This window comes from Vombatus ursinus, unplaced genomic scaffold, assembly GCF_900497805.2.
Source record: "Vombatus ursinus unplaced genomic scaffold, bare-nosed wombat genome assembly UNPS02010822.1, whole genome shotgun sequence".
In the NCBI taxonomy this organism is placed as follows: domain Eukaryota; kingdom Metazoa; phylum Chordata; class Mammalia; order Diprotodontia; family Vombatidae; genus Vombatus; species Vombatus ursinus.
Genome location: NW_020950600.1, coordinates 6,156,297 through 6,184,240, shown reverse-complemented (window position 1 = coordinate 6,184,240; position 27,944 = coordinate 6,156,297). Strand labels below are relative to the sequence as shown.

At 47.1% G+C, this 27,944-nt stretch overlaps 1 protein-coding gene across 1 annotated transcript in view; it reads left to right on the top strand.

Moving 5' to 3' along the window:
- The window catches only part of MORN1 (MORN repeat containing 1), a 214,164-nt gene extending 204,623 nt beyond the window's left edge, over positions 1 to 9,541 (top strand). Inside the window, exon 13 of the mRNA XM_027855402.1 lies at positions 7,576 to 9,541. Within this exon, the coding sequence (XP_027711203.1) occupies positions 7,576 to 7,700 (125 nt within the window). The 3' untranslated portion in view covers positions 7,701 to 9,541. The remainder of the gene's footprint in view (positions 1 to 7,575) is intronic.
- The last annotated feature ends 18,403 nt before the right edge of the window (positions 9,542 to 27,944 follow it).

The following is a 27,944-nucleotide window of genomic DNA, read 5'->3' as shown; positions in this document are numbered from 1 at the left end:
ATTTTCCCAGCCTATGAAAAGATTTAGCCAACTACCATCCGGTTTCTGGATCTCCGGCTTCTAATTTGCCTTTGCTTCTGTCAACTTCCTGTGCTGAAGGACGACAGAGCTGAGGAATTTCCAAAATAGAAAATGCCTGGAGGTGGCTGGAATCCTGGTTCACATTTGATGAGTTTCCGATCATTACCCTCAGACTCTCTCCATTGGTTTAGGAGAGGCGTGGAAAGAGCACAGACTAAAAATAGAAGGAAGGGCCTGGGACCAAGAGGGAGGAGAAAATGTCAGAAAGCATTTTGAAATGCTGAGTGCTAGGAAAGTCTACACTGCCTGTCATTGAAACCATCGCCCTCCCTCAAGCCAGACCCACTGTTCTCTTTGTTGTATATTACGTCCACTTCCTTCTGCCTCATCACTTAACAATATGGACCCCCGTCCCAGTTTCTATCTCAGCTACACAGTCAGGCAGTAGACAAAGTTTGACATGCTCCCTAAGACCCAAGCAAGCTCCCAAGCGTCATCGACCCATTCACCTCATCCAGCTCCATTAGGCTCAGAAACCTTGCTCCCAGGAGTCACGGCCTGGAGAAGCTGGAGATGGTGGTCACCTCTCCTACCTCTGTGTCCACATCCTTGCCTTGGGTCACAAAGAATGGTCTGAAGTCACAACTGTTAAGCCTTTGCTACCAGTTCTTTTGTTCCCTCCTGTTCTTTTGAAGACTGTCATGATATCGTGGTGAGGAATTCAAGGTTCCCTTGCTCGATGGTAGCATTTTGAGGAACATCTAGATGTCCAGAACAAGGTTTTGCATGAAAAGAACTTTAGCATCCTCTTGGAAGAAGCTAACTGAAATTGTGTTTAGGCATCTCTAATCAGAATTGATAGGCAGAGAGGAACCAACTAGGGTATGGCAAATGGGGCTTTGCCGCCAGGTGCTAAAATTTAGAAGACATTGATAGCACTTGTAACTGAGCTTAGCACCAAGTTAGCAAACATAGTTAAAATAGGAAGCTTCCAAAGAGTATTTCCTTCTCTGCCATCCCCCAGCAGCCATCCCCCAGTGAGCTCCTTCCCAACCTATCCTAATACTGCTCTCTCCCCATTCAGCTCCTTTAGGCTAGTGCCCTAGGCTCTCTGTCTTCTGCCACCACCATAGGACCACCTGGTGTCTCTCCTTCCACAGGGCCTTGGGGTTCTGAGGTCTGAAACCTTCTTCCTCCTGCCGACCCTCATCTCCCACCTCCTCTGAATTTATATTTAAACGTTTATTTGGGGGCACCTTTCACACTCTTTGACCCAAGCCCATTTTTGTACATTATGACTCTAAGGGTCGTGGCAATTCATTCAGTCCATCTTCCTGCCTCCAGGACAGACTGCCCAATCACACTTTGCTGGCCCTTCACGTGAAGCAATCCCAAATCGGCATTTTGCACGGTCTCACCTCGTCCCCGTTGGTCTTTTGCAGTGATCTCACTCTAGCACCAAAGATGCCAGGGTTTGTTTTATTTTGAGCATTCTGGAAAGGAGCGTGCCCCAATGCTGAATGTAATTACTACTTAATACACTTGAGATGAAGCCACTGGGAGATTCTCTCACTCCTTTAGCAAGTCCTCAGTGCCGCCTAATGAGGGATCATTTGACTGTAGCTCAAAAATGGACTTCTCATGTAGCTCAAAGCTTTCAGCTCAACATCCTACAGGTCTCAGAATCAAAACCAAATTACATCAATCGTTCCCCCACGCCACCACCCCCTATGTACACATCAGTCAGTTTCATTCAACCAGAAAAGACTTCCCAAAGTACAAAAAGAAGTGTGTTGGGCTGTTCTTGCTTGTATCACCCGATTTCTGTTCTCAGCCTTTTCTGGTCTGCAGGGAGGGGCTGGCCTGCTCTTTGCTCAGAATGCCCCTTGGTAAGGAGGCCTCAGCATGGCGGGGACAAGGAGAGAATGAAAGGAATCTTACTGAATTCACCTTAGTCAGTATAGGGGAAACTGTGAAAGATTTAAAGTCAAAGATACGTGGATTCAATCTTGCGTTGACCACTTACTGGGACAATTGACTTCATCTCTTGATGCCTCAGTTTCTGTGTTTGTAAAATGAGGGAACTGGACTAAATCAGGGGCTCTTAACCTGGGCTCCATGAACTTGCTTAAATAAAAAAGGTTGACAATTATTTCAATATAATTAGTTTCCTTATAATACTATGCATTGTTGCACATTTAAAAACTTTATTCTGATAGGTGGGTCTGTAGGCTTCAGCAGTCTGCCAAAGGGGTCAATGATAACCCCCCCAAAAAAGCTCAAGAACCCCTGGACTTAAAGCAGATAGATTACAAAGTGGACAGAGAACCGATACTGGAGTCAGGAGGACTTCAGTTCAAATCCAACCTCAGACATTTACTAACTTTGTGACCCTGGGCAAGTCACTTAACCCTGATTACCTAAAAACAAACAAACAAAAAAAAAAAACCCTTGGACTTGATGTTCTGGGTTCCTTCCAGCTCTAAATCTACTAAGATGCTACAATCAGTATATTTTTATACAGCACTGTTGTTCATCAACATCATAATAGATAGCATTTATATAGCACCTACTGTGTGCTGGGCACTGTGCTAAGCATGTTACAATTATTATCTCATTTGATCTTTACAACAATCCTGGGAGGAAGGTGCTATTATGATTCCCATTTTACAGATAAGGAAACTGAGGCGGACAGTGGTTTAGTGACTTGTCCAGGGTCACACAACTTAGTAAATGTCTGAGTTTGGATTTGAACTCAGATCTTCTTGATTCTAGACCCAGCACTTTATTCACTGTACTGACTGGGTACCTACTTAAACTCCTCTGGAGCACTGATCTTCAAGTATCTTTTGTTATTTCTGTCCCCATCCTCTTCCAGTCTGTATCACTTTCTAGCCTCCTCCAGTAACAGTCAGATGGTCAGAACCACTTCTGATCATTCAATAAACAGGCATTCATTAAGTGCCTACTATGTACAATGCTCTGTTATCTTCATAAAATCCTCAGGGCCTCACTTGCTTTCTCTTCACAGACCCTCCAGCTCCCTAGCACCAGCCTCTTTATCCATGCCAGCATCCTCCTGGCAGACTCCCTCCCAGGCCCCCGCCAGACAGCATCCTTGAGACCCATTCGAGGGCTGAGCCTTGGAGAGCCCAGCATAGTGGGGGCGAGGGGAGAGAGAACCCCAGTCACTGAGTTTCCTCTGTGCTTCAGGGTCCTGTGGAGATTTTGTGGGCTGCTGCCTGGGCAAGGAAGGAGTCACTCACACATCCTGGCTGTTGCTGCCACCTCCAAGGAGGGCTTTTGGACTGCAGAATGTGGAGCCAGAGAGGCCTCCAGGACTGGAAGGAGGGAAAGAACAGTAAATGGGTGTTTATGTGAACCATAAAAGTGCAATAACGCTCTAATGAACATTTTTAAGAACAAGGCTGTGGAAACAGCATTCCATAAAATACCCCTGACTGTGGGAAGCATGTGATGCCTCTGGTCCTGCCCTGAGCATGGCAGGGCATTCTACTTCCCTTGGACGCAGGGCCCTGTTCCAGTCCTAACCCAGGCCCATCCCCGGGTGCTTCCTGGAAAGCAAGACCCTTTCCCCAGAGTGCAGAAGTACAGGATCATAGAGGATATGCATGGGGAAAAGGTATATGTAGATTCCAGGGCCCCTGGGGTCAGAAAGCCTGTTCTTCCATGAAAAGAAAGGGCCCTCCTTTCACCGCTGTCCCCTCCTCCATCCCTCCTAAGCCCAGCCCCAGCTTTGTACTGCTGCCGGTTTCCAGGCCTTAGCCAGAGGGTCCCAGAGAGGCACAGTCAGAAAGCTCAAGCAACTCCTGATTGTCGGAGCACAGACAGAGCCTTTCCTCTGCTTTGGGGAAGCAGATTCTCCTCGGGGCATGGAAAGCTGTTTGTTATAGGCCATCCTGTAAACACTAGAAAACGCTGGTGAAATCCTGGGATTGCTCAGAGGTCATTTTGAGTTTTTACCCATTAACACACACAGGCTATTTCGAAGTAGCAAGAGTCTGGTGGGCTCCATGCAGAGGGAGGGGCTGGGTTGGGATCTGGAAATGTAACCCCCAAATTCCCCTTCTACACAGTTTTCTAGCATGACTTAGAAAACCAATCACTCGCTACATAGCAGGCAAGATTAAAGGGACAAGTTTTCAAGGCAGTTTCCTGGGGTGCAAGATGCCACATTTAACTTTGCTCTTGGCAGTGGGGTGAGGGTGAAGTCTCTCTCTGGGTCTCCCCTCCACGCTGCTGGAGGCCAAGCCCACTTAGCTTCCTGTGTCCCCGAGAGCACCAAGGTGCCCTGATCCCATGGAAAGGGCATGTTCTTGGGAGTGATCCTTTTCTTTCCATCAAGAACAAAGGAAACTAAAGTGGAGTTGTAAAAAATGACCCTCTTTTATTTTTTTTCCATTTTTTAATTAACAAGTATTTATTTTCTCTCCCTCCCCCTCCCCAGCCCCTATTTAAAATAAGAACAAAACCCTTTTTAGCAAACATGAACGTCCAACAAAAACACATCCCCACCTTGTCTATGTCCAAAAAGTCTATATTTGGAGTCCATCCCCTCTGGGTCAGGAGGCAAATGGCATGGTGGCATCCTCCTTACTCTAGAATCATCAGAATCCTTCTTAAGTTTTTCAAAGGTCTTTATCCTTTCGGCATGGTTGCTTTTTTTTATATAAATTGTTCACCTGGTTCCACTCAATTTCTCATTCTCTCTTTTAAAAAAAAATGTACTGTCTTATTTCTCTGTTATTTTCATTTGTGTTCCATTCTTCGTGACCCAATTTGGGGTTTTCTTGGCAAAGATACTATAGTGATTGGCCATTTCCTTCTCCAGTTCATTTTACAGATGAGGAAACTGAGGCACACAGTTAGTAAGTGTCTGCCACCAGATTTGAAATCAGATATTCCTGACAGCAGGCCCTGTACTCTATCTACCATGCCACCTAACTGCCCTGAACCCTGACTATGTTCCACAATTATTAAACTGTCTCGTGGACCCATCTGAATGTTGCTTTGCACCCCTCATCCTCCTGCAGATTAACAAATATTTATTGAACTGAAACCCAACGTCAAAGCATCATAGCTTTACAGGTAATCAAGCTCAATCTCCTCTTTTCACAGAGGAGGAAAGTGAGGAAGTTACTTGCCCAATGTCACTCAGTCCATGAATGGCAGACCCAGAATCTAACCGAGGTCCTCAGCCTCCCGTTTCAGAACTCTCCTTTGAGCTATGCTGCCTCTCAACTGCTAGAGGATCGCCCTGGTCAGCTAGCATCTGGAATGCTGTGTCCTGGTCTGGGCCACCATGTTTTTAAAAGGCATTGGCAAATTTTGGCATGACCTGAAGAGGGTGACCAGCATAGTCCAGAGACTGCTATAGGAGATTTGATGGGAGGAACTGAGGGTTGTTTGGCCCGGAGTAGAGGATATCGGAGGTGGTGGCAACACAAAATGATCTTCAACATTTGAGAAGTCATCATGTGTAAGGGACATTAGACGTACTCTGCTTGACCCTGGAAGGGAAAGGTAGGACCAATGTGGGGAATTGCGAAGAAGTCAATTTAAGCTTGATGCAAAGACAAACTTCTTATGAATTAGAGCTGGTCGAGAGTGGGAGGCATTGGACTCCCCCTCCCCCTCTGTAGAAGTCTGCAAGGATTGGCCGATGTCCACTCATGGCGGATGTTAGAGTGAGAATTCTGGTACAGGTATGGACCGTTCCTCCAAGGTCCCTTCCAGCTCCGAGATTGGGATTCTCTTGTCGCAAGATTTGGAGGGAATTGAATTGGAAGATTGCCAGAGTTGGAGAAAAACCTAACCCATGAGCCTGTGCGATGTTCACAGATTTTTTTCCTGGAATACTTTGTGTCTTTAGATGCTCCTGGAGGAGGTAATATCTTTAACGGAGGAAGGAAGGAAAGGAAAAGGAAGGGGAGGGAAAGGAAGGCAAGGCAAGGGAAGGGAAGGAATGTGAGAGGAAAGAGATGAATGTAAGTGAGAAGGAAGGAAGGGAAGAATGTGGAAGGAGGAAGGAAGGAAGGAAAAGAAAAAGAAACTGGATATAGAATAATTATAATGATCAAATGTGACCCCTGAAGAAAAGAAAACATACCTTCTTCCCTTCCCTACAGAGGTCAGAGACCATGAGAGTGGAACACGGCACCAACTGTTAAACTTGGCTGATATTTTGCTTAGTTTTGCTAAGCTCTTTTACTCTCTCTTTTATTCTTTTTTTTTATGGGATGGCTCCTTGGGGAAAGGAGCAGGAAAGGGATACATTTGGAAACAAAGGTGGTGTGGAAAAAAATCAAATGATATTAATACAAATTTTATTTTTTTTTTAAAGTCAGCGAATGTTCTGCATTAAAGATTGTGGCTTTAAAGCTGGAAGGGGTCTTAAAGACCATGGAGTCCATTCAGTCATTTGACCAACTGAGGTCCAGAAATAGGAAGCAATTTGCTCAAGGTCATACAGGCAGTAATTGGCAAAACAAAGATTTGAACCCAGGACAGAACAAACCCGGGGCTCTCCAAATGGACAGTTTTAAAAATCTCATAATTCCAGCATTGTGCTCCACCTTTTATGGGGCAAACCACCTCCCTCTGACCCTGCTTGCAGCATGCAGATGCATTCCTGGAGCACTCCAGCCAAAGAATGTTTTTATGTATTTTCCAGTGCCAAAGCAAACCCAGGCCAGTGAGCCCCAGCAGCAGAATAGGGCCCTTCCTACAGCCGCCAAAGCTTCCTTGCTTCCTATTTTCTTTCTTTACGGTTTCCTCTGATTTTGAAAGGCTCCAGATTGTTCGCAGAAAAGAAAACCTTTCTTTTAAAAATAAAATCTTGAAAGATCTTAATTTCTAATTTTTTCCATTGAACGATTTCAAAAGAAGCTTCTAATAAGCAGGCCGGAGGTGATTCAGCCCCAAGGTGTAGTCACCTCCAGCACCACCTCCAACATCTCATGTGCCCAGTGAAGATTGTTGAGTTTTATTGGTGCCTGCCTCTTGTTTTACTCGTTTCCACTGCTTCCAGGACACCCCACCCCCACCTCATCACAAAGAAACACAAGACAAAGTCACTGGCACATTTACCCCTCTGGGCTGTGAATGCAGCCTTGGGCACCTGTAGTCATCCCATCTCTCTACTTCAAGGAGGAAGATGTTTCTGTGCCTTTCTCTGGGGCCAACATCGGTTATTACCATTACGCTAAGGTCTCACTTCTTTTTCATATATTTGTCATTTTCGTCACAGTAGTGATTGTTCGTGTTGGTTTCTTGTTCCGCCTCGAATCAGTTCCTACAAATCTTCCCGTGCTTTTCTGCCCCGAGATGAGACACCCTTCTCTGACTCCATACCATGACCATCCTGGTTGTGCTTAACCATGCAATGATGAAAGGAAAGGCTGCCGGGCCACCGATTGCACACAAATAGCTTGTGCAGAGCATCTGCTCTCCAACTCCGCCGTCAGACCCTCCTGCTTGTGAGTGTGTGCGCGTGGCTGACAATACCCTTTTTTCTTCTTGTTTCTCTCCCAGGTGAATACATCATCATGGTACAAGAAATAACTACGCCACCCTTCCTGGGCAAGATGCTCCCCACAGCCTTTGTGCACCTCAAAGTTTTGCCAAGGAAAAAGCAGCAATCTCTGAGGGACTCCTAGAGAAGTCCCACACCCCCTTTTGGGTAGGACCTGCCGGGCCAGAGGAGGTGATGCTTCTTCCTTTTCCATTGAGCCCCTTCTGCTGGGTCAGGTCTTTCCACCTTGATTAAGAGATGCTCTGGGGTACTCACCCCAGTATCTGGTGCCCTCGTTCTGCCCCGGAGTCGATGACTCCTGTTCCTCCCACCCCATCCTCATTAGAATCTGATGTGAAAGGAAGCACTGTATTTCTAACAAATTCCCTGATAGATCCTTGATAAGGAAGGGCCCAGCATATCCCTCTGCTCTGCTATTTAGGGAGCAACAAATCCACCTGTGCTTGGGTTTCATTGAGTCTCCAAAAAACCCTTTTCTGACATGCTTACAATTTTGATCTTCCTTCCCAAATCTGCTGGGATTTCAGGGTGTCACTCTTATTGGCAGCAGACCCAGTGTCACTGACGGATCATCCCCAGCAGACATCCTGCCCTCTTCCAACAATGGGCTGCCTCCATGGTTGAGTCACACATCTCACCCCCTCCAGCTTCAGGCAGCCTCTGACATCAGTCTGGGCCAAATGTCTCCACTCAGCTGCCTGTCCTCCACAGATCTGCCCCCACTTGGGCCTGGGGTCCCAACAGAAGGGTGAAATCACAGGACAGAATTCTTTTGAAGCAGGAAATCCTCAGGAGTTCATAAAGCATGTGGGAAGTTGTGTGTACCAATGAATTCCTATTTCCCAGGCAGTTTGCTATGCAAACAAAAAAACAGGGGCCAGGTACATTGTATGTGCCATGCTGGACAAGAAAGTGTTCACTTTTCTTGTTGTCCTTTCCACTGTCTCATTTCTAAACCCTCAATGTGTTGGGATGCAGTGGCTGGTACCTGAGTCAGAGAACTGCTCCCTGGGCTGGGGAAGCTAGGAAATGTTCCCCACTGTCAGAGACCCATGCTGGAGACTCTCTAAGCAGGCCCGACACTTAAAAAAATTATAGTAAGTTTTAATGATGCCTTTATTTTCCACATCGATGTCATTTCTATATAAGCTATATATTTCTATCATCTCCATCCACCTCCCAACCCAGGAATGAGTGCTCCTCTGTAACAAAGAAAAACAATGACTCCAAACCCACCAATTTCTGCCTCTGATAGAGTATCCAACATTCTGCCCCCAGCCCCTCTACCAAAAAGCAGAAGCATCTCTCCTAGAACCAAGAAACCTCACTCAGTTCGTACTCATCTTTCTTCCTCGCTTCTCGGAGTTTCCCCTGTCTGTCATTTCTTCTGGCACAATAATATTCCACGATGTTCATGGGCCAGTTTGTTCATCCATCTTCCAATCAATGGGAATCCACTTTGTTTCAAGTTTATCTGTTGGTTTGGGTTTTTGCTACCACAAAAAGGGCTTCTAGGAATGCTTTGGTATGTATGGGATCTTTCTTTGTGTCTCTGGTCTCCTCTAGAGGTGTGGGGTCACTGGGTCAAAGGGTATGCTAACAGCGTAGTCAGAATAAGCCAGGTCCAATTCTCTAGTGACACCCTTGGGGTCCCAGGTGACTGTTCACCACTGGATGGGTGAGTCACAGACAATGTGTTGTCTGGGTCCTGGCACATGGAGCCAACCCAAGCCATGCTCCAGGTGGTTTCACTGGGCAATGCTATGGGTACCCGAGGCATTTCTGGGCCAATCTTCACTGATTGGCCTCTATTCTCACTAATGAAACATCCCCTAATAATATTCAAGCCCAGAGCAAGAAAACATTTCCCCCCCATAATGTGTTCCCTTCGAGACAAGGAAACACACCCAATTCACACTCGTTGGTAGTGGGGAAAGTCATAACCCAGTCGATAACAGTGGAAAGGAATCCAGAGGCAATAAAGACATAATTGTTTTTTTCCGGAAATGGTTTAGGTCTTTGGTGTCCTATTCCTGAGGCACGTGTCCCTGTAAAATTTCTCCCTTGTCTGTCGGGAAAGTAAAGAATTTGCAGAAAAGATTCTCTGTGGAGCCAGGGCTTTCTTAGTACCACTCATCAGGCTGAATAAGACAAGCTCCTAGGAACCTGTCTTCACAGACAAGTGGAGGGGAGATTTAGTAAGCAGCCACTTTCTGTGGTCAATAGGATGAGAATAAACATCATTTATTTTTCTAGTGGATTTTAAGATTTACAAAGCTCTTCTCCCTCTCCTTTCCTCCCTTTCTTCCTATCTTCCTTCTTTCCTTCTTTCTTTCTCTCTTCCTTCCTTCCTTCCTTCATTTCCTCCTTTCTTCCTTCCTTTTTTTTAATGAGTATAAGGAACTCCCAGTGAGGAACAGATTGCAAGTTTACGGTGTTAGCTCTCTTGGGCTCTAAAGGGAAGTGATTTACCCATGGGTTCCAAAACATTCTTTCTTCACTCTAACCTAGGAGGTATAAAGTACAGTATGATTCTCCCCATTTTACAGAGGAGAACACCAAAGCTCAGTAATAAGCATGCCCAGCCCAGAGCCCCCCGGGTAGTTCAGTGTTGGAACCAGGATTTGAACTTGGGGTGCCATGGAAAGAACATGGGATTTAGATCCAAACCCCAGCCTGTTAATTTAGTATCTGTCTTTGACCTACTTAGGGAATGTGCCCTAGTGGAGGAATCCAAAGGCAATAAAGACATAATTAGTTCCCCTGGAAGCTTTGTATATCTTTGGTGATCTCTTTGAGGTAAGCAGACCACCCTTTAAAGTCCTCTATAGAAGAAGTAGTGCAGATTGATGAGAGACACAGACATACAGAATGGAGAAGGCATTGGGTTTGGGATGAAGACTTGATTCAAATCCCACCTCAGATTCTTCCTAGCTAAGGAACCTGGGCAATCCCTTAACCTCTGTTTGCTTCAATGTCTTCCTTCGTAAAATGGGGAAACAGCAGCACCTACCACACAGGATTGTTGTGATGATCAAATGAGATCATATTTGTAAAGTTTAGTACTGTACTTGGCACAGAGTAGGTACTATATCAATGTGTATTTCCTTCCATCCCCCACTTCACCCCCAACCCTGTATAAACCTTTTATTTCTCTGTGCATCAGTTTTCTCATCTGTAAAATGGGAAAGGGTAGTGACCATGATAGCCTCTGAGGTCCCATGTAACTCTAAAACTGTGATGCCATGACTTAAAAAAATCCCTTTTCTATGGTATTTTCAGATTTACAAAGCGCTTTTTGTATATAAATCTTATGAGGTCCCTGGCACATACTCCTCCTCCTCCTCCTCTTGCCGACGACTACAACTACTACTGCTACTACCACTATTACTACTACCAACTGCTACTACTACTACCACCACCACCACCACCACTACTATTATTGCTACTACCAACTACTACTACCAGTACTACTACTACTATTACTACTACTACTATCACTACTACTACTACTACAACCACTACTACTACTACCACTATTACTACTACCAACTGCTACTACTACTACTACTACCACCACCACCACCACCACTACTATTATTACTACTACCAACTACTACTACCAGTACTACTACTACTACTATTACTACTATTACTACTACTACTACTACTACTACTACTACTATCACCACCACCTCCACCTAGCTATCTAGCTAGCATTTATATCTTACCTTAAAGTTTGCAAAGCACTTTACAAATCTCATTTGACCCTCACAACAACCCTGGGAGAAAGGTGCCATTATTGTTAGTCCCATTTTGGAGATGAAGAAAAGGAGGCAGGCAGAGGTATTATGAATTGCCCAGAGTCACACAGTTACTAAGTGTCAGTGGAAGAATTCTAATTCACATCTTCCTGACTCCCAAGCTTAGCATCTATCCACTAAGCTGCATGGCTTCCTAGATATTTAATAAATATATGATGACCGAGGTCAACCTGGTAAGTGGTTTTATCCCCATTTTATAGATGGGCAGACTAAGACTCAGAGAAACCAAACAGTGATGAAGCTGGGATTTGAACCCAAGTCTCCTTGACTCTAAACCTAGCTCTCTTTCAAATTATACTTGTGTGTTCTCCATCTCCCAGAAGGAAGGGAGGAAACAAGCATTTATTAAGCACCTACTATGTGCCAGAATCATGCTAAGCATCTCATTATATCTACACAACAATCATGGGAGATGGGTGGCTGCCATAATCTCCATTTTACAGTGGGGGAAACTGAGGCAGACAGAGGTGAAGTGATTTACCCAGAGTCATTCAGCTAGTAAGTATCACAGTTCTGCCTGAGTGTTCTCTCCACTAGCTGCCTCTGAGGAACAGCTGAAAACCTGCTGTATGGAACTTTTTGTTCTGATAAAAATTATTGTCCTGTGCAACCCAGAACACAGACCCTCCTCACCTCTCCCTTTTGGAATCTTCCTCTTCTTTCAGAACTCAGTTGGGGGGCTACCTCCTCCCACTCCCTTAGCTCAAAGGGTTTTCCTTCTCTTTACATCTTCCTAGAATACTCTGATCTGGCTTTGGGTGACATCATACCCCACCTTGTAATACACTCCTTTGTATCTGCCTTATATGATGTCCCCTCCAGGAAAATGGAACCTCTTTGAAACAGGGACACTGTCTGTCTGTCTGTCTCTGTCTATCTGTGTATGTGTCTCTATCTCTGTCTCTCTATCTCTCTCTCTGTCTCTCTTTCTCTCTCTCTCTCTTTCTCTTTCTCTCTCTCTTTCTCTTTCTCTCTCTCTTTCTCTCTCTGTCTCTCTCTCTGTCTCTCTCTATCTCTCTGTCTCTGTCTCTCTCTTTCTCTCTCTCTTTCTCTTTCTCTCTCTCTCTTTCTCTCTCTGTCTCTCTCTGTCTCTCTCTCTATCTCTCTGTCTCTGTCTCTCTCTCTCTTTCTCTTTCTCTCCCTCTCTTTCTCTCTCTCTCTTTCTCTCTCTGTCTCTCTCTCTATCTCTCTGTCTCTGTCTCTGTCTCTCTGTCTCTCTCTCTGTCTCTCTCTCTCTCTCTCCCTCTCTCTCTCTCTCTTTCCCTCCCTCCCTCCCTTCCTCTTTCTCTTTCCTTTATCACCGTAGCACCCAGAACACACAGGTATTAGGTACTTAGTAAATGTTAGTGGAATAAAACTGGAGCATTAGCAAGAGATGCATAGAACAGTAGGAGGAATGTGCTGGTGTCAGTCAGAGGCCCTGCTGGAATCCAGCTCTGCCCCTTACGAGCTGTGTGACCCTCAGACAAGTCACTTCATGACTCTGGATCTCGAGTTTCTCGTCTGTAAAACAAGTTACCGCAGACCTGGAGCTTGCTGGGAGCTCAGAGACCACCTAGTGGGAGGCCCTCATTTTGGAGATGAGGACGGAGGCTCAGGGGAGCCAAGGGATTTGCCCACACACATATTTGAACATTATAGGCAGGATCTGAACCCAGGGCCTCTAATTCCAGAGCTAGAGCTCTTTCCCTCGCTCCATGTAACTGGACGACTGAGTTGGCCTCTGAGATCCAAACCTCTGAGCTCTTCATCCGTGACCCTGTGATACATAATTAATTACGCCTCTGGAGGCAGACTTGGCCACCCTGATCAGTCCCACCCAGGCCAGACTATATCCCAGCTTCCCCCAAATCCCTGAAATCCAAGTGAGTGTGCTCGTGTTCTGAGCCTTCGTCTCATCACTGGAAGCATTCATCCTGGCTGGCATGCCTAGGGGGCAGTGCCGCTCAGTGGGCAGAGGATCTCAACCAGCCCCCTGAGTTTATGAATGCAGAGGTTCCTTTTTCTGTGGCCTCGGAGGAAATTTCGCCAGAGCCCGGGCTGGATTGTGCACAGATGATCCCTTGTTTGCTCCTGACATGCTGCCCATTCCAAATTGGAAACTCGCCTCAGCCTTCCTGAGCACTTACGTCTCAAACAAAGAGCTCTTACGTGGGTGGCGGCGGGTGGCAGGGAGAGAATTGGGGCAGGGGGCAGAGAAGGCCTCCTCCCATGGCAATCAAGGCACTGGGAAATTCATTTTCAGGTGATAAACCAATAAGGAAAAATTGTGTTCGCATAGGAAAGATAAACGGAAGGTGGCCCAAAAAAAACGCAAGCCCACATACTGGCAAAACAGTAAAAACCAGCCAGATGACCAGATGACCCATCCACCCCTTCCCCAACGGCCGTTCTTCGTGCCCTTTATGCCCCACACCCACTCTTTGCCTTTCTGCCCCTTCCTGCTGCTTCCCTTCTTTGCCATTTTTCCTCAATAATATCACAAAAGATTGGCTCCAATCTGTGCCCCTGGCACAAAGGCCACACTGTTAACCAGCAAATGGGCAGAGAGACTGGGCACCGCCTTAGGTGTGAGCTAGCCCCCTCCAGCCTAGAACGTGAAGAGCTCAATGGACTGCAAGATCCAGCGACCCCAGATGGGGGCGGGGGAGAACGAAGACAAGCCCAGCCCCACACATGGAGCGCTGAGCATATCCGTGCAGATATTTTGACACAGCATCCCTGAAAACCTGAAATTATTCTCTGGTTGTGAGGTGGTACTTTCTCTCTTGCCTGCTTGGTAGTGGAAGCACTAGGAATGATGGACCAAATAAGGTGAAATCTAAAAGAAATAAAGCCTTAGAATTAGGTTCAAAACTCCACCAATACAAGAGAATATTAATAATAATTTATATAGAGCTTTAAGTCTTGCAAAGTATTATATATCTACATATAATTTCCCTATGGATTTTATATATGTCACCTATTTGTAGACTATATATATACATATATCACCTAGTTATAGATTATAGATACATATATGTCATCTATAGATGACAGAGGCTAGTTTAAACCCCACCCCACCCATGGCCACCCCATTTTACAGATGGAAAGATGGAGGCCAAGTGACTTGCCAATGGTCTCAAAGGAAGAACATGTCAGAGGCAGGATTTGAACCCAGGCCCTGTAATCCCAAAGCCACGGCTCCGTTCTGTTCCCTTAAGTTTTATATGACTTACTCAAAGACAAGACTGTGAAGGACTTTCAGTGGCAGAAGACAGAAGTCAACAAAGAACCATTGACAGTTTTGTGAACAGGAAAGTGAAGTGGTCAGACCTGAGGCTTCAGCAGATTCTTTCGGCCTCAGTGTGGAGTGCGGATTGGAGAGGGGAGAGAGGGCAGGCAGTGAGACCAACCAGGAGCCCATTGCAATGGTCCAGACAGGACGGGACCAAGGCTTGAAGTGCAAATGAGGAGAACGTAAGAGGTGCAGAAGATGCTACAGACACAGAATCAAGACTGGTCAACTAATTAGACAAGTACTCTTGGTGGTTATAGAAAATAAATACTAATTAAATGTTGAAGCAGGACAGCTTTTCTGCTGCCAGAATATAATAGCAGGACTGTGACTTGTTCCAAGACCATTCTTATTTCAATTCAAGTCCAATAACGCTTGGCCTTGAAAAGGAGAAGAGATAGAGGCCCGTGGCTTAAGGGGATGGCAAGGCCCAGCGGCAGCTTATTTTAAGGACAGGAGGAGGAATCTAATTGAATACCTGCTGCATGAATGAGCGAGCCATGAGGTAGGTAAGCAGTGGCTACCGGTTACTATAAGCTCACCAGCCTTTTCTGGGCCTTACAGACATGTTTCTGTTCACTGGGCTGTCCCATCTTACTGATTTTTAAAACGATGGAAGAATTTCGAGATGTGCTCTTTTTAAAATGCCTTTAAAACACCATTCCCCAGCTGTAGCGAGCCGGTGTCCGTCTCCCCGTTAGAACCGGAGGGGAGGAGGGATAGAAGGGGATACTGCGTCACTCTTCCTCTTCCCATCAAGACAAAAACCCAACTTGCGCCTAAAGAAAAATGACGTTCCGATTGAGGACAAAACAAACCGCCCACAAGTGAGGTAGCAGCCAGCGGTGTTTCCGGCATGTCAGGGGACAGAGCTTCACTACTCCATTCTGAAAAATACAGTCGTAATTTTCCAAAGTCCCAAAACACGTGACAGTAACAAGCAGGCCAAATGTTGCTGGGTTCATCAGCCGGGCCAGGGTCGGGTGAAGGCTCGTGGCTCCAGCGATGGCCTGTGAAGAAGGTCAGGCCTGTGGGAAACACAACTTATGGACAAGGATCACTGGGTTTTTCTTCTAAAATATCAAACTCAGTTTGTCTCCAGATGAGGTGAGTTTTTCATAAATGCCTTTTGTTTTTTATATATCCTTATAAATCGCCCACAGAAAAATAATGAAGCAAAACCAACAGATCAAATAAAAAGTGGCGGATGCAGCATTTTTCTCCTGCAGACCCCCACCTTTTGACCAAGAGGAAGGAAGTGTGTTTTCACACGTCTTCTTCCACACCAAGATCAGCCATTGAAAATAATCTGGAAAATGCCAGTAGTCACATTGGAGCAAAAGGCATGCTGGTACATTGCTGTTGAAGCTATGAATGGGTACGACCCTTTGGGAAAGCAATCTGGAATTACGCAAGTAGAGTACTAAAATATGATTCTTTGACTGACATAAATGTTTATAGTGGCACTTTTACTGATAGCGACGAATTGGAAACAGTAGATGCCATCGATTGGCTAACGAACTGTGGCTCATGAAGGCAGTGGAGTATGACCATGCTATAAGACATGATGCATGGGATAGAAGCATGGAAAGATATATGAACTGATGCGGAGTGAAGTCAGCAGAACCAAGAAAGCAATATACACAAACTGCAACAATGTAGATGGAAAAAACATCCCCACAGACAAAGATGAAAAGTGAATGTTGGACAAACATATATAATGTATGTATATACATAGTATAGCATGGGAAGAGGAAGGGGAGGGGGAGGGGGAGGGATACTGAGAAAACTATGAGGATATAAAAAAAGTGAAAGACATCAATAAAAACTTTAAAAAAAAAAGTTTTGCCATTTTTTCCCCTGTATCCATGATGTACCTCTCTTTGAGACTAACTCCTGACAAGAGCGGGGAGGAAAGGGGGAAGGGAGAGAGAAGAAAGAGAAAGAGAGGAAGGGAGAGAGAGAAAAAGGGAGAGAGAAAGAGAGAAGGGAGGGGGAGAGAGAGAGAGAGAAGGGGGAGAGGGAGAAAAGAAGAGAAAGGAAAGGGGAGAGAGGGGGAAGGAGAGACAGAAGACAGATAGACTTTGGAATCTTCAGATACGTAGGGGAAGTGGGATCCACATGTCCCTGATTTCCAGCTTGTCTCCCTCGACACTGTGGAATTTCCTCTTCGGTGAGATCAGGGCCTCTCTCTTGGCTGAGCCGCATTGAGACAACCCATGCGGACATACGCATCTTACATGGATAGCACAGAGCTTACGTGTATACTTTGTGTACAGGTTCTGTTGCCATATCACTTCCACACCCCCCAACAGAATGTGAGCTGCTCAATTTGATTTGCAGCACCTTGAACCTAGGGCAGACAACCCTGATTGGACACCGGGGCCCCAAACTCAGGACTGCATTTCATGCATACCTAGATTTCAGAGGCCTATCTTCACTGGTTGCTGGGGAGCCTTGAGGGGCCATAGTCTTATCACAAGTGCCCCTCAAGTCCATAAATAATCAAACCGTCTGGTTGTCAAAGGAATCAATGTCTCCCACGTACACATGTTACAATTTTTCAAAAGTCTTTAGATGCTGATATGATTGGCAAAATACAGTAAAAACAAAAGGAAAATAAGTCTCTTCAGGAACTCCAGCATCTCTTTTCCTGAAAGAAAGGAGATTGTAATATCTGCTAACATACCTGATTTAAAAAAAAAAAAAAACCTGTGCAAGGGCTTTGCTCAGCCGCTTAGCTCCTGCCCTTTGACCGCTAGCCCTTGTTGGCTTAACGCTAATCCTTTTACATCCCCTTCATAGGGTCACAGGATTTAGGGCTCAGGGGAGCCTGAGAGACCAGTTAGTCTTGCTCCTGTATTTTTTCAGTTGAGGAAACTGAGGCCCAGGACCCACTTAAGGGAAGCAAAGAAACAGCTTTACACCCAGGAGGAAGCCTTGCACCCAACCATCTGCCACCATCTCCCAGACTCCCCAAAACCATTAAGTGGAAAGAGGAGCTAGCCAGAAATCCCTGCAGAACATCCACAGGCTACTGGGGGTGGGCGGGGTGGATAGGGTCTATTGGAGCCGGACGTGTCTCTCATCCCTACAAGTCACAGAGTTGTAGGCTCTGGAAGGAACCCAAAAACCCAACTAGACCAACCACGCCTGAACAAGAATCGTCTCTAATGCACCTGACAGATGGTGTGTTGTAGACTTTGCTCGATGACCTCCAGTGAGAGTGAAGCCACCATTTGCAAGGGTCATTTATTCTACTTTTGGATAGGTCTCTTTGTTGGGAAGTGTTTGCCTCCTTTTGGGCTACTCCAAGGCTCTTGGCACCCAAACAGCACCAACAAGCACCACAACTCTCCCCTACTCACCTCCATACTCATCCTTTTCCATCTAAAGCTCATGAGCCTCCACGTCCAAGGAATTCTACCTAGATTAAGCCTTCATTTCCCAAAGCTACTCCCTACACAAGTGTCCCAGAGTGCACTGGTCTCAGCTACTGATTAGCCTCTCTGGGATTCTACAGCCACCCCCACAGTGCAGCAGGAGCAACGGACCCCAAGGGCCTCACACCCAGGCAGTCTGTTAAGTTAGTATCCACAGCAGCACTGAGCTTCTTGACATCGCAACACAAACTGAGGGCTCTCACGGCACAAGGTCAGCATAAGCACCTCCTGGCAGCACCATGGAGCCCATGGAGCCCATGGGACATTAGGGTCAAGTTCCAGCCTCCATTTTCTTCCTGTCGTCTTCCCTGGCTTTCCCATCCAGACTGGAGCCTGTATCTGGTCCTCCTGTGAGATTCTTGTCTTCCTTTTAAACCAGACATGCTGGAAGCCACTGGTCTTCTCCCAAGCTTCTGAGAGACAATATGTGACAGGCCCGTCCTCCCTCCCCATCAGATCTAAACGTGCCTCTTGGCAATTTCTCCCTAGGAGTACACTGCCCCTAGCTGTACCCTCTGGGACCAAGAACAGATCTAATCCCTTGTCCATTTGACAACTCTTCAAATACTGGAAGACAGCACACTAGCCCCCTCTGGGCTAACCACCTCCGGGTCTTTCAACTGAAGAATGAACAATCAATGAATGAATGAAAACGGGAAGGGAATAAACATTTATACATAGCACCTACTATGTGTCAGGCTTTGTGATAAGCTTTTACAGATACCTCATTTGATCCTCACAAGAACCCCATGAGGTAAGCACTTTAATATTATATTAATAAAAGAATTTAAGCACTATCTATGTGCAAATCACTTTTCTAAGCCCTAGAGATATAAATGGAAAAGCACTCTGGGCTTTAAAGGAGTCCCTGTCCTCACAAAACGCACATTTTAATGGAGGAGACAACATGTGGGGAAGGTTTCAGCTGCAAATCAGACGGGAAGATCCCATGGTCCTCAGAGGCAGCAAAGCAAAGCAGATGGTACTCTGTCTACTCTAATGTCATTTCCATTGAATAAACCATGCCCTTTCTGAGGCTGGACCATTTGACAGTGTCCCTATCGTCGGTGGAAAGAGTTTTCTCTTCCGGGTCTCCAGGAGCTGTGCCTGCTGAGGAGGTGGGGGCTGCATCACCTGCACAGGTGGTGGCCAAGGGGCATCTCCATAAGAACTGCTTCCCTGGATGATGGCTGAGGCTGATGGGGGGGTTGAGCTGGACTAGAAGTATGGCTGGTGGTCTGGGGGATGCTGCTATTACTGGGGTTCTTGGGTTCAGAGACCTGGGCTGGCTTTCTCCACTGGGGACTGAAGGTAAGTGGTGGTCGAGGTGATGGTAGTGGTTTGCTGGGAGGGGCACAAGCATGCCTCTTGTCCCTCCCCACCAAGCTGCCTTTCTGCTTTGGGCAGCTCAGCTTTCCTAGTCTTGTGGTGACAGGTGGTCAGCAGTCGGTGGCGGTGCTAGCAGTGGCGGGCCAATCCGCAGGGGTTGTTCCCTAGATGATGGGTAGGGTGGAAATAGGGCTGGCATTCTGGAGAGCACTGCTCCTCCCAGAGTCCTTGGGCTCACCTCCCCATTGCTGGCAGTTGGTGTGGATGATAGTGGGGATAAAGTACACTTTTTCCACAAAGGCTGCTCCCCTTGATGGTGATTATGAGGTCCAGTCTGGATGCAGGGCTGGTGGTCTGGAGAGAGCTGCTATTCTGGGAGGTCTTGGAATAGGGCCCCAAAGTCCTGAGTCATCTCCACCAGGGTCTGAGGAGAAGTAGATCCTGGAATGATGGTGGTGATTTAACATATCCAGTACGTGCCAGCCTCCAATCTCTCCCTCAAGGTCTTTCTGCCTCACTAAGCTGGGTTGATCCTCACATGGCATGATGTCAAGACCCTTCACTGTCCTCGTCGTCGTGCTCTCTGCCTACTCTCCAGCTTATCAGTGTCCTTCCTAAACTGCAGTGCCCAAAACTAAGCACAGCCACGAAGTCACCAGTTGGCCCTGAGGAGTGGATTAGGGTGGGTCCTAAGGAAGTGAGAGATAAGACGGTAGGTGAGGCTTCCCAGGGGAGAACATGACGCTGATGATTCCTGGGTGTTCAGAGGGGCGACGTACTATCTCGGGACTTAGGAGCACCTGAAGAAGATGCCATAGAGGTCAGCAAGGGGAAATTCTTCTCAGAGGAGCCTGATTTCCTTCTAATCCTTTCCCTACATGGCACAGTGGAGAGAGAATCATCTCCGGAGTCAGACAAGCTGGGTTCAAATCCCACTGCTGGTATTATCAGTGTGACCTTGGGCAAGTCACCTGCCGAGGTTTCAGTTCCTCATCTGTCAAAAGAAGGACTTGGGCTAGGACCCTGTCCAGTTCTTGAGCCATCTCTGCTCCTCTTTCTCACTGTAGAAAGGGGGCAAATTATCCCCATTGCCATGCTACCTCTTCCTTTGGGCCCCACATTCTCTTCATAAGCTCAGTCACCCTCCTCCCTTGCATCTATTCTTGGCCCCAGACAGCTGGGCCATGCCTGGGATAGAGGGGAGCAGCTCCACTCAGCCCCTATGCCCAGAATAGAGAGGAGAACAGCCCCCATTGAAACTTGAATGCCCAGGATTAGAGGGTTAGACAAGCTCAACCACCAACATAGGAAGTGGGGGAGAGGAACCTCATTAACTTCAATATTGGACCAGTATAGATGGAGGGCACCCAGCTCAGCCACAATGCCCAGGAGAAAACAGGGCAGCCCTACTCATCCACTATGCCCAGAATAGATGGGTGAGGAGGAAGCACCTAGCTCAGCCACAACACCCAGGAGAAAAGGAGGCAGCCCCACTCATCCACTATGTGCAGAACCAGAAAGGGGGCCAGCCCCACCAAAATGCCCACAGTGTAGAGCCACAGAGTTGAGAAAGCCCGGAGCAGCCCCTGAGACAGTGGCTGTGCAGAGAGGAGAGAGAATCCCCAACCCTGTCCCCGAGATGGACTGTAGTACATCAGCCTACGGGAAGAGATGAACAGGGCCAGGAACATATGAATGAGGTCAATCTTGGCAGGCCTGCCCCACCCACTGCAGTAAAAGTTGTAAGCTCAGCACTTCCCTCCCACCCTCCCCTCTATAAAATAGGACCCCCTGGAAGCCTCAGGAATGGAATGCTACATTTGGGGGCTTTCCCAGAAGGGCTGGGCTTTTTTTTTATTTAGGGCCAATCCCCAAAGTTGGAAATGGAAAAAGTCCTGGAAAGTGTTCATAATGAACCCTAGCCCTATGTAAGCATGCAGAGTGGACAGCACGGCAGAGGTAGGGTGTAGCCGCCCTGAAGCCATAGCCTTGCCCAGCTCTCCCAGCATGAAGCAGGGGGCCAAAAGCCTCTCTTCCCTGGGCTGGGCATGGAAGAAGGCTTGGGAAACTGAGAGCCATAGGGCTCTTTGCCACTCCTGACCCTCCTACCTGGGCTGGTCTGCTCTGGAGCTAAGCCACAAACCCAGGAGGGGTCACAGAATCATAGATTGGAGAGCTGGACACTAACAGATTATATATAGTATGCAAGCCCCTCCTTTCACTCAGGAGGAAGCTGAAACCCTAAATTCTGCTGCTCCAACCAGAAGCCTGCAGTATCCTCACATGCTCTATTCTCTTTCTTTCCTTTTTTGATGACCAGAATCTCTCTCTCTCTCTCTCTCTCTCTCTCTCTCTCTCTCTCTCTCTCTCTCACACACACACACACACACACACACACACACACACACACACACACACACACACACACGTCACATAACTGGGATGGGGATGCAGGTCCTCAAGTCTAGTCTTCCTGACTCTGAGCCTGCCTCTCCATCCACTCCGACTGGGCTCCCTCTCTAGGCAATTTAGGAAAATAGGCTTGGCCCAGCCCTCTGCATTGCTCTGAGATTGGCCCTAACATGGTGACTGAGGTTCTGAGCGCTCTGGACCATGGGGGTGCCCCAATCTGTCCCGCCCCCGCTTTACTCCTCCACCAACAACAGCCTGTCAGATGCTTCAGACTTGACGTCCCATCAGGCACCTCAAACTCAACGTGTCCCAGACTGCCCAGGTTGGTCTTCAACGGGCGCACCGCCCTCACCTCTGAGCATCGCGTTTAAAGACATCGATGAGACATTTACTGCGTTTCACACCCTCTCCCCTTCCTATCTTTGCAGACTTTTTATGAATCACTTTCTTAAGATCCTTCATTTCCTTCAAGATTCAGCTCAAACCCCGTTCCGGTGTGGCCTTTCCCCGCCTCTCCAGCTCCTAGAGACTTACCCTCTGAAGCTACCTGACCTCTACTCTCGGATCCCGTACATTCCAATTAAAGACGTGTTGAATCCCCCATTTAGAATGTAAGCTGTCGGAGGGCAGGGACTATTTTTGCTTTTTCTTTGCATTCCCAGAGTTTTGCACAACACCTGGCATACTGTTGGCATACTGTAAGGGCTTAATAAATGCTTACTGATGGATTGATTAATAAACTGGAAGTAGTTAAAGGTCCTGTGGCTATTTAGCCTAGAGAAGATTAAATTTAGAAAGTAAAGCGATAGCTTTCTTCAAATATTTGAAGAGAGGTAGTGTGGAGAGGAGGGATTAGCCAGGTTTTTTTAGCCCCAGGGGAAGGTCTGGCAGCCATGAGGGGAAGCTATGAAGAGGCTCATTTAGGCTTGATGTCAGAGAAAAACATCCTAACAATTAGAGCCTGCGGAACGTCTTACCCCAAGAGGTAGTGGGTTCCCTATCTTTGGAGGTATTCAAACAAAGGCTGGATGATAACCAGGAGGGATTCCTTTTCAACGCGGATTGACTGAGCTAGGTGGCTTCCACGTCTCCAATTCTGCAACGTGGTAAATTCCCTACCCAGGCACCCACCTCCGGTTGCCTCACGGAGCTCTCACGCTACGGGGACAGCCCAAGAAGGCCCAGGTCTAGGCGTGTCTAAAAGTCTTCGAGCTCCAGTCCCCCACCAGAGCCAGAACCAGAGCCAAGCCCTGCCAGCAGGGATGTGGCCCCTCACAGGTTACCTAAATGTGGCAGTTTGCCCACAGACAGGGACGCGGTCAGGACGGGCGGGGCTCCTAAGCCTCCATCTTCCCTCCTCACTCTTGCACACCAGCCACACCGAGCGAGGGCTCCCAGCGTCAGGGATGGCTGGGTGATGTTGTCTTTCTGGCATGTCCTTCGGAATTGAAAACAGCTTCTTTTATTGAAGGCTGAAAAACAGGAATCCAGGACCCTTTGTCTTGCTCTTGGGGTTGCAGAAGGCTACACGTGTTTGCCTGTCAGCATGCATGACATACAGTCCTGGCCTGATAGCTCTTCTGGCCCCCAGGAGTTGGGGCTCAGGCTCACCAGGAAGCAGGTCCTGGGCAGTTTTCACATACATAGATTTCCCATCTGAACCACTCTCCTCATTTCTCCATCCTTTCTTGGATCTGATAGATCAGTATTCCTCCCTCTTCCCTCTCCCCTCCCCACCCCATGTGTCATCTTGGGGAATTGGACGGTGTTCAGAAGAGAAATCTGAAGTTGAGGGGGGATCCTAAATTTAAAATGCCTCTTTGAGTGGGTTTGATAATTAATCTCCAAGGATTAGTTCTGCAAATCATGGACAAATAATATCAGCACCAACTGTCCATTTACGACAGGATGAGTGGAAAAAGGAGAGACAGGCATACAGATGGGGAGGGGGGCAAGAAGGGAGAAAAGAAAGAAAAGAGAGAGAGAAAGAATGAGACAGAGAGGAAAAGGAGAGGAAAGAGAGATTGAGGAAATAAAAAGAAAGGCAAAAGAGAGAGGAAAGGAACAGAGAAAGGAAAGAGAGAAGGGTGGAGAAAGATGGCAGAGAGAGAAAAGAGAAAGGAAGGAGAGGAAAGAGAAGGGGGGGTGACAGAGACAGAGGGAAGAGACAGAAAGAGGGAGACATAGAGAGGAGACATCCAGAAAGGAGAGAGAGGAAGATAGAAAGAGACAGAGACAAAAAGTAAGGAAGGGGAGAGAGAGAGAGAGAGAGAGGAGGAGGAGGAGGAGGAAGAGAAAGCAAGAAGAGTCTTTCAGCATAATTTTGTTTTCCAGCCCCGGGGTGGGAGGGAAGAAGCAGAGGGTGCCAGGCAATGACTCCATCCTCTTTCCTTTTATTTATTTTCATGCATGGCTATAAATCTCCCAGCCCCTTCCCTTCGGGATGGGTTTGGGCCTGTTTTAACCCCATGTCCCAACCCAGCCTTTAAACCTTCTCCCTGCAGCAATAGCATCCCTTTCTTAAGAACAGCTAGGAGATCCTCAAATTCTGGGTACCAGGGGGTCTGTAGGCCTCCCTAGGTCCAAGAGCTGGGACACAAATACTCCTCTCCCTAGGCCTCCATCTCTGAATAAAAGAGAACAAACTTAACCCGGTCAAGTCGTCCTCCTGCAATGTGGCCCTTCTGGAACAAAGGGTTAGGGTTAGGAAAGTCCCCAGCTCCACCAAACCCAAGTTCCAAAAGACAGACCAGCCATTGGCTGGTCTGAGTTTGCAGATATAGTTGCTGGGGTCCCCTGGAATGAGTCCCAGGAGCAAGATTCAAGGGCTATCTGGATCCGTTTCCATTGACTGGGGGAGGGGGAGGCTACCTATGCAGATGCAGTGGGACTCCAAACAGGCACAGTTGGATACCCCCACCTGGCCTTCCCATGTCTTGAGAGCCACTGATTTGGGGATGGGGGACAAGCAAGCTAACCTCGGGTGCCCAAGAATCAACCAACCAGCAGAAACTAACTGTACCCCTACAAGGTCAAGCCCCCATATCCTCAAGGACATTGATAAGCTGGCAAGTTCCCAGAGAAGTGACCAACGAATGGAAGGCCTTGAGTCCATGGGGATCAGTTGAAGGAACTGGGCATGGTTAGCCTGGAAACGGGAAGACTCAGGGAGGATATGATTGCTGTCTTCAAGGATTTGAAAGTCCTCCATGTTGAAAAGGGATCAGATGGGTTCCGCTTGGCCCCAGATAGCAGAAATAGGAGCAGGCTTGAGGTAAAGAAAAACTTCCTTACAATTAGAGCCGTCTCAAAGCAAAATGGGCCATCCTGGAAGGTGGTGGCTTCTCCCTCATTGAAGGAAGGTCTTCCAGCAGAGGCCATGTGTTAGTGATGTCATCAAGAGCAGTCCTGTTCAGGTATGGGTTGGCTTCAAAGGTCCCTTCCAACTGTAGGATTCTGACTAGGCTAAACCCACTAACACCCACTCCCTGCTCATAAGGTCCTTACACCCTGGTGGAAGAGACAGGACAAGCGTGTGAAGCAACAGCCCTTCATAGAAGATACAGTAAGTGATGAAATAATAATATTAGCCGACATTAGAGAGGATGTGGAAAGGTTGGCACACTAATGCATTGTTGATGGAGTTGCAAAATGGTATAACCACTCTGAAAAGCGATTTGGAATTATGCAGGTAAAGTGGTTAAAACAGAGGTTCCACTGCTAGGTTTATACCTCAAAGAGGTAAGGAAGTCATTGATTTAAAAAAAAAAAAAGGTCCCATATACACCAAAACAAGTTTATAGCGGTACTTCTGGACCACTGAGGCAGGTTACTAAGGGGCAGTCAGGACTGACACCCTGGCAAACCACCAAAGGAGGAGGGCACAGAGTTTTTCAGAAGGCTGCCTGTAGAAACAGCCTGGTAGCAAGGAGATCAGCTATAAACTCACTACCCCCACTGAAAACACTGTGAGGAGGGAGGGGGAAAGGAAGCCTCCAGGACATATGGCAAGCACGGAGTTCAGTCATTATTATCTGGCCTTGGACACTTCCTAGCTATGTGACCCTGGGCAAGTCACTTTACCCTGCTTGCCTCAGTTTCCTCATCTGTAGAATGAGCTGGAGAAGGAAATGGCAAACTACTCCAGTGTCTCTGCCAAGAAAACCCCAAAATGGGGTCATGGAGAATCAGACACGACTGAACAACAACTGAAAAACAAATTATTATTTTTTCTCAACATAGGATTTTCTCACTAACAGGACCCCTGGAACAGAAGCTCCTCCCACCCTTGCAATTCAGCAGTTATCTATAAATCTTAGTCTTAGAAAGAAGCTTGAGGCACTGCGAGATTAGTAATTTCTCCAGGCTCACATTGCTAGTACATCTCAAAGGCAGAATTTGAACCCTGATCTTCCTGGCTTAGAGGCCAGCTATCTGACCATTGTAGCACACTGCCTTCTCTGTTATTCATAATAACATCTCCACTAATTCGTGGTGTGCCAATGACCCTGGGGTCTCAGTCTGGCAAGCCTTGAGGTCTGGCCCCAGCAGGGTTCCAGAGGCTCACCCCCAAGGGTGGATTATTATGGAGGCTTTAGCCACAGACACTCTCAGATACAACTACAAAGACAGAGGGGGACAGGGTGGGCCCCGTACTGCTGAAATGACTGGGCATTGTAATAACAATCGCTTTCAGTCTTCTAAGGTTTGCAACGCTTCCCCCCCACCCCCACCTCACAATATCCCTTGTGACACAGCATGTTTTATTCCCATTTTCCCATGGGAAGACTGAGGCCCAGAGAAATGTAGTGACTTACGCAGGACCACATAGCTGGTGAGTATCAGATGGATGCCCAAGGCCCCGCCTGTAGACAGTTCAGTTTGAGGCCATTTTGGTTGTTGGGAAGGACCCTAAAAGACCAGTTTCTTCCCTCCAGTAGTTTCTAGACTAGTTAAGAGATTGACCACCACAGAAAAGGCCCAAAGAAGAGTATATGGTACAGCAGGACACTGGATGGCTCTGGAGTGAAAGGTCCTGGGTTCAAATCCTGGTTCTCCTACTTCCTCCCTGTGTGACTTCCGGCCAATCCCTCCCTTTCTCCAGACTTCAGCTCCTCATCTGTAAAAGGAGATGATCAGACTGGATTGCTTCAGACAGAGGGTCTTTCTTTCTCCAAATCAAGGCCTCCACCGTTAGAAAGTAAGCTCCTGGGAGGCAGGGACTCTCTTTTCTGTTGTTTTTATATCCCTAGCATAGTGCTGGGCACATAGTAAGCTCCTTATAAATGCTTTTCGAATGATTGTTTCTTCAATCCAAAGCACCATTCAATGAGCACTTATGAAACACCTACTGTATACCCTCTCCATGCTTCATTCTAAAGCAGCCTGAAGCGGTAGACAAAAAGCTGACCCCATATTGGAACCAGGAAAACCTAAGGTCAGGTCTTACCTCTGACCCAGTCAGTCCACAGGCATTTATTAAGCACCTACTGTATGTCAGTCACTAGACTAAGCTCTGGAGGTACAAAGAAAAGCAACATACTGTTCCTTGTCTCAAGGAGCCAATGGTCTAATGGGGAGACAATATGTGTGAACAGCTATGTACTAAGAAGATAGAGATGGGATAAATTGGGGGGTGGTCTCAATGGGACAGGACTGAGACCACAAGACCAAGAAAGACCAAGAAAGCCTTCTTGCAGAGGATAGGGCATTAGCCGAGACTTCGAAGAAGCCAGAGAAGACGGGAGGTGAAGATGAGGAGGTGAGTTCCAGGCATGAGCCTCAGCCAAGGAAAATGCCTGGAGTTGGCACGTGGGGCGTGATATGCAGGGATATGCTGGTAAATGTTTAACAACTGGTTCTCTGGAGAAAAAAAAATTACACACCAGAGAACTTTAAAGTTTAATCTGCATTTTAGGATTTTCTCATTCACTTTCTTAAGTCTGGAGTGACAATCAACAAAACAAGATATCAAGCTCTGATTTCCCAGGTGTAAATGACCACACTGAAAATTTAACAATCAGCTCTAAAGCAGCTCCCCAATATCCCTGGTGGTATGTGAGGAACAGCCAGGAGGCCAGTGT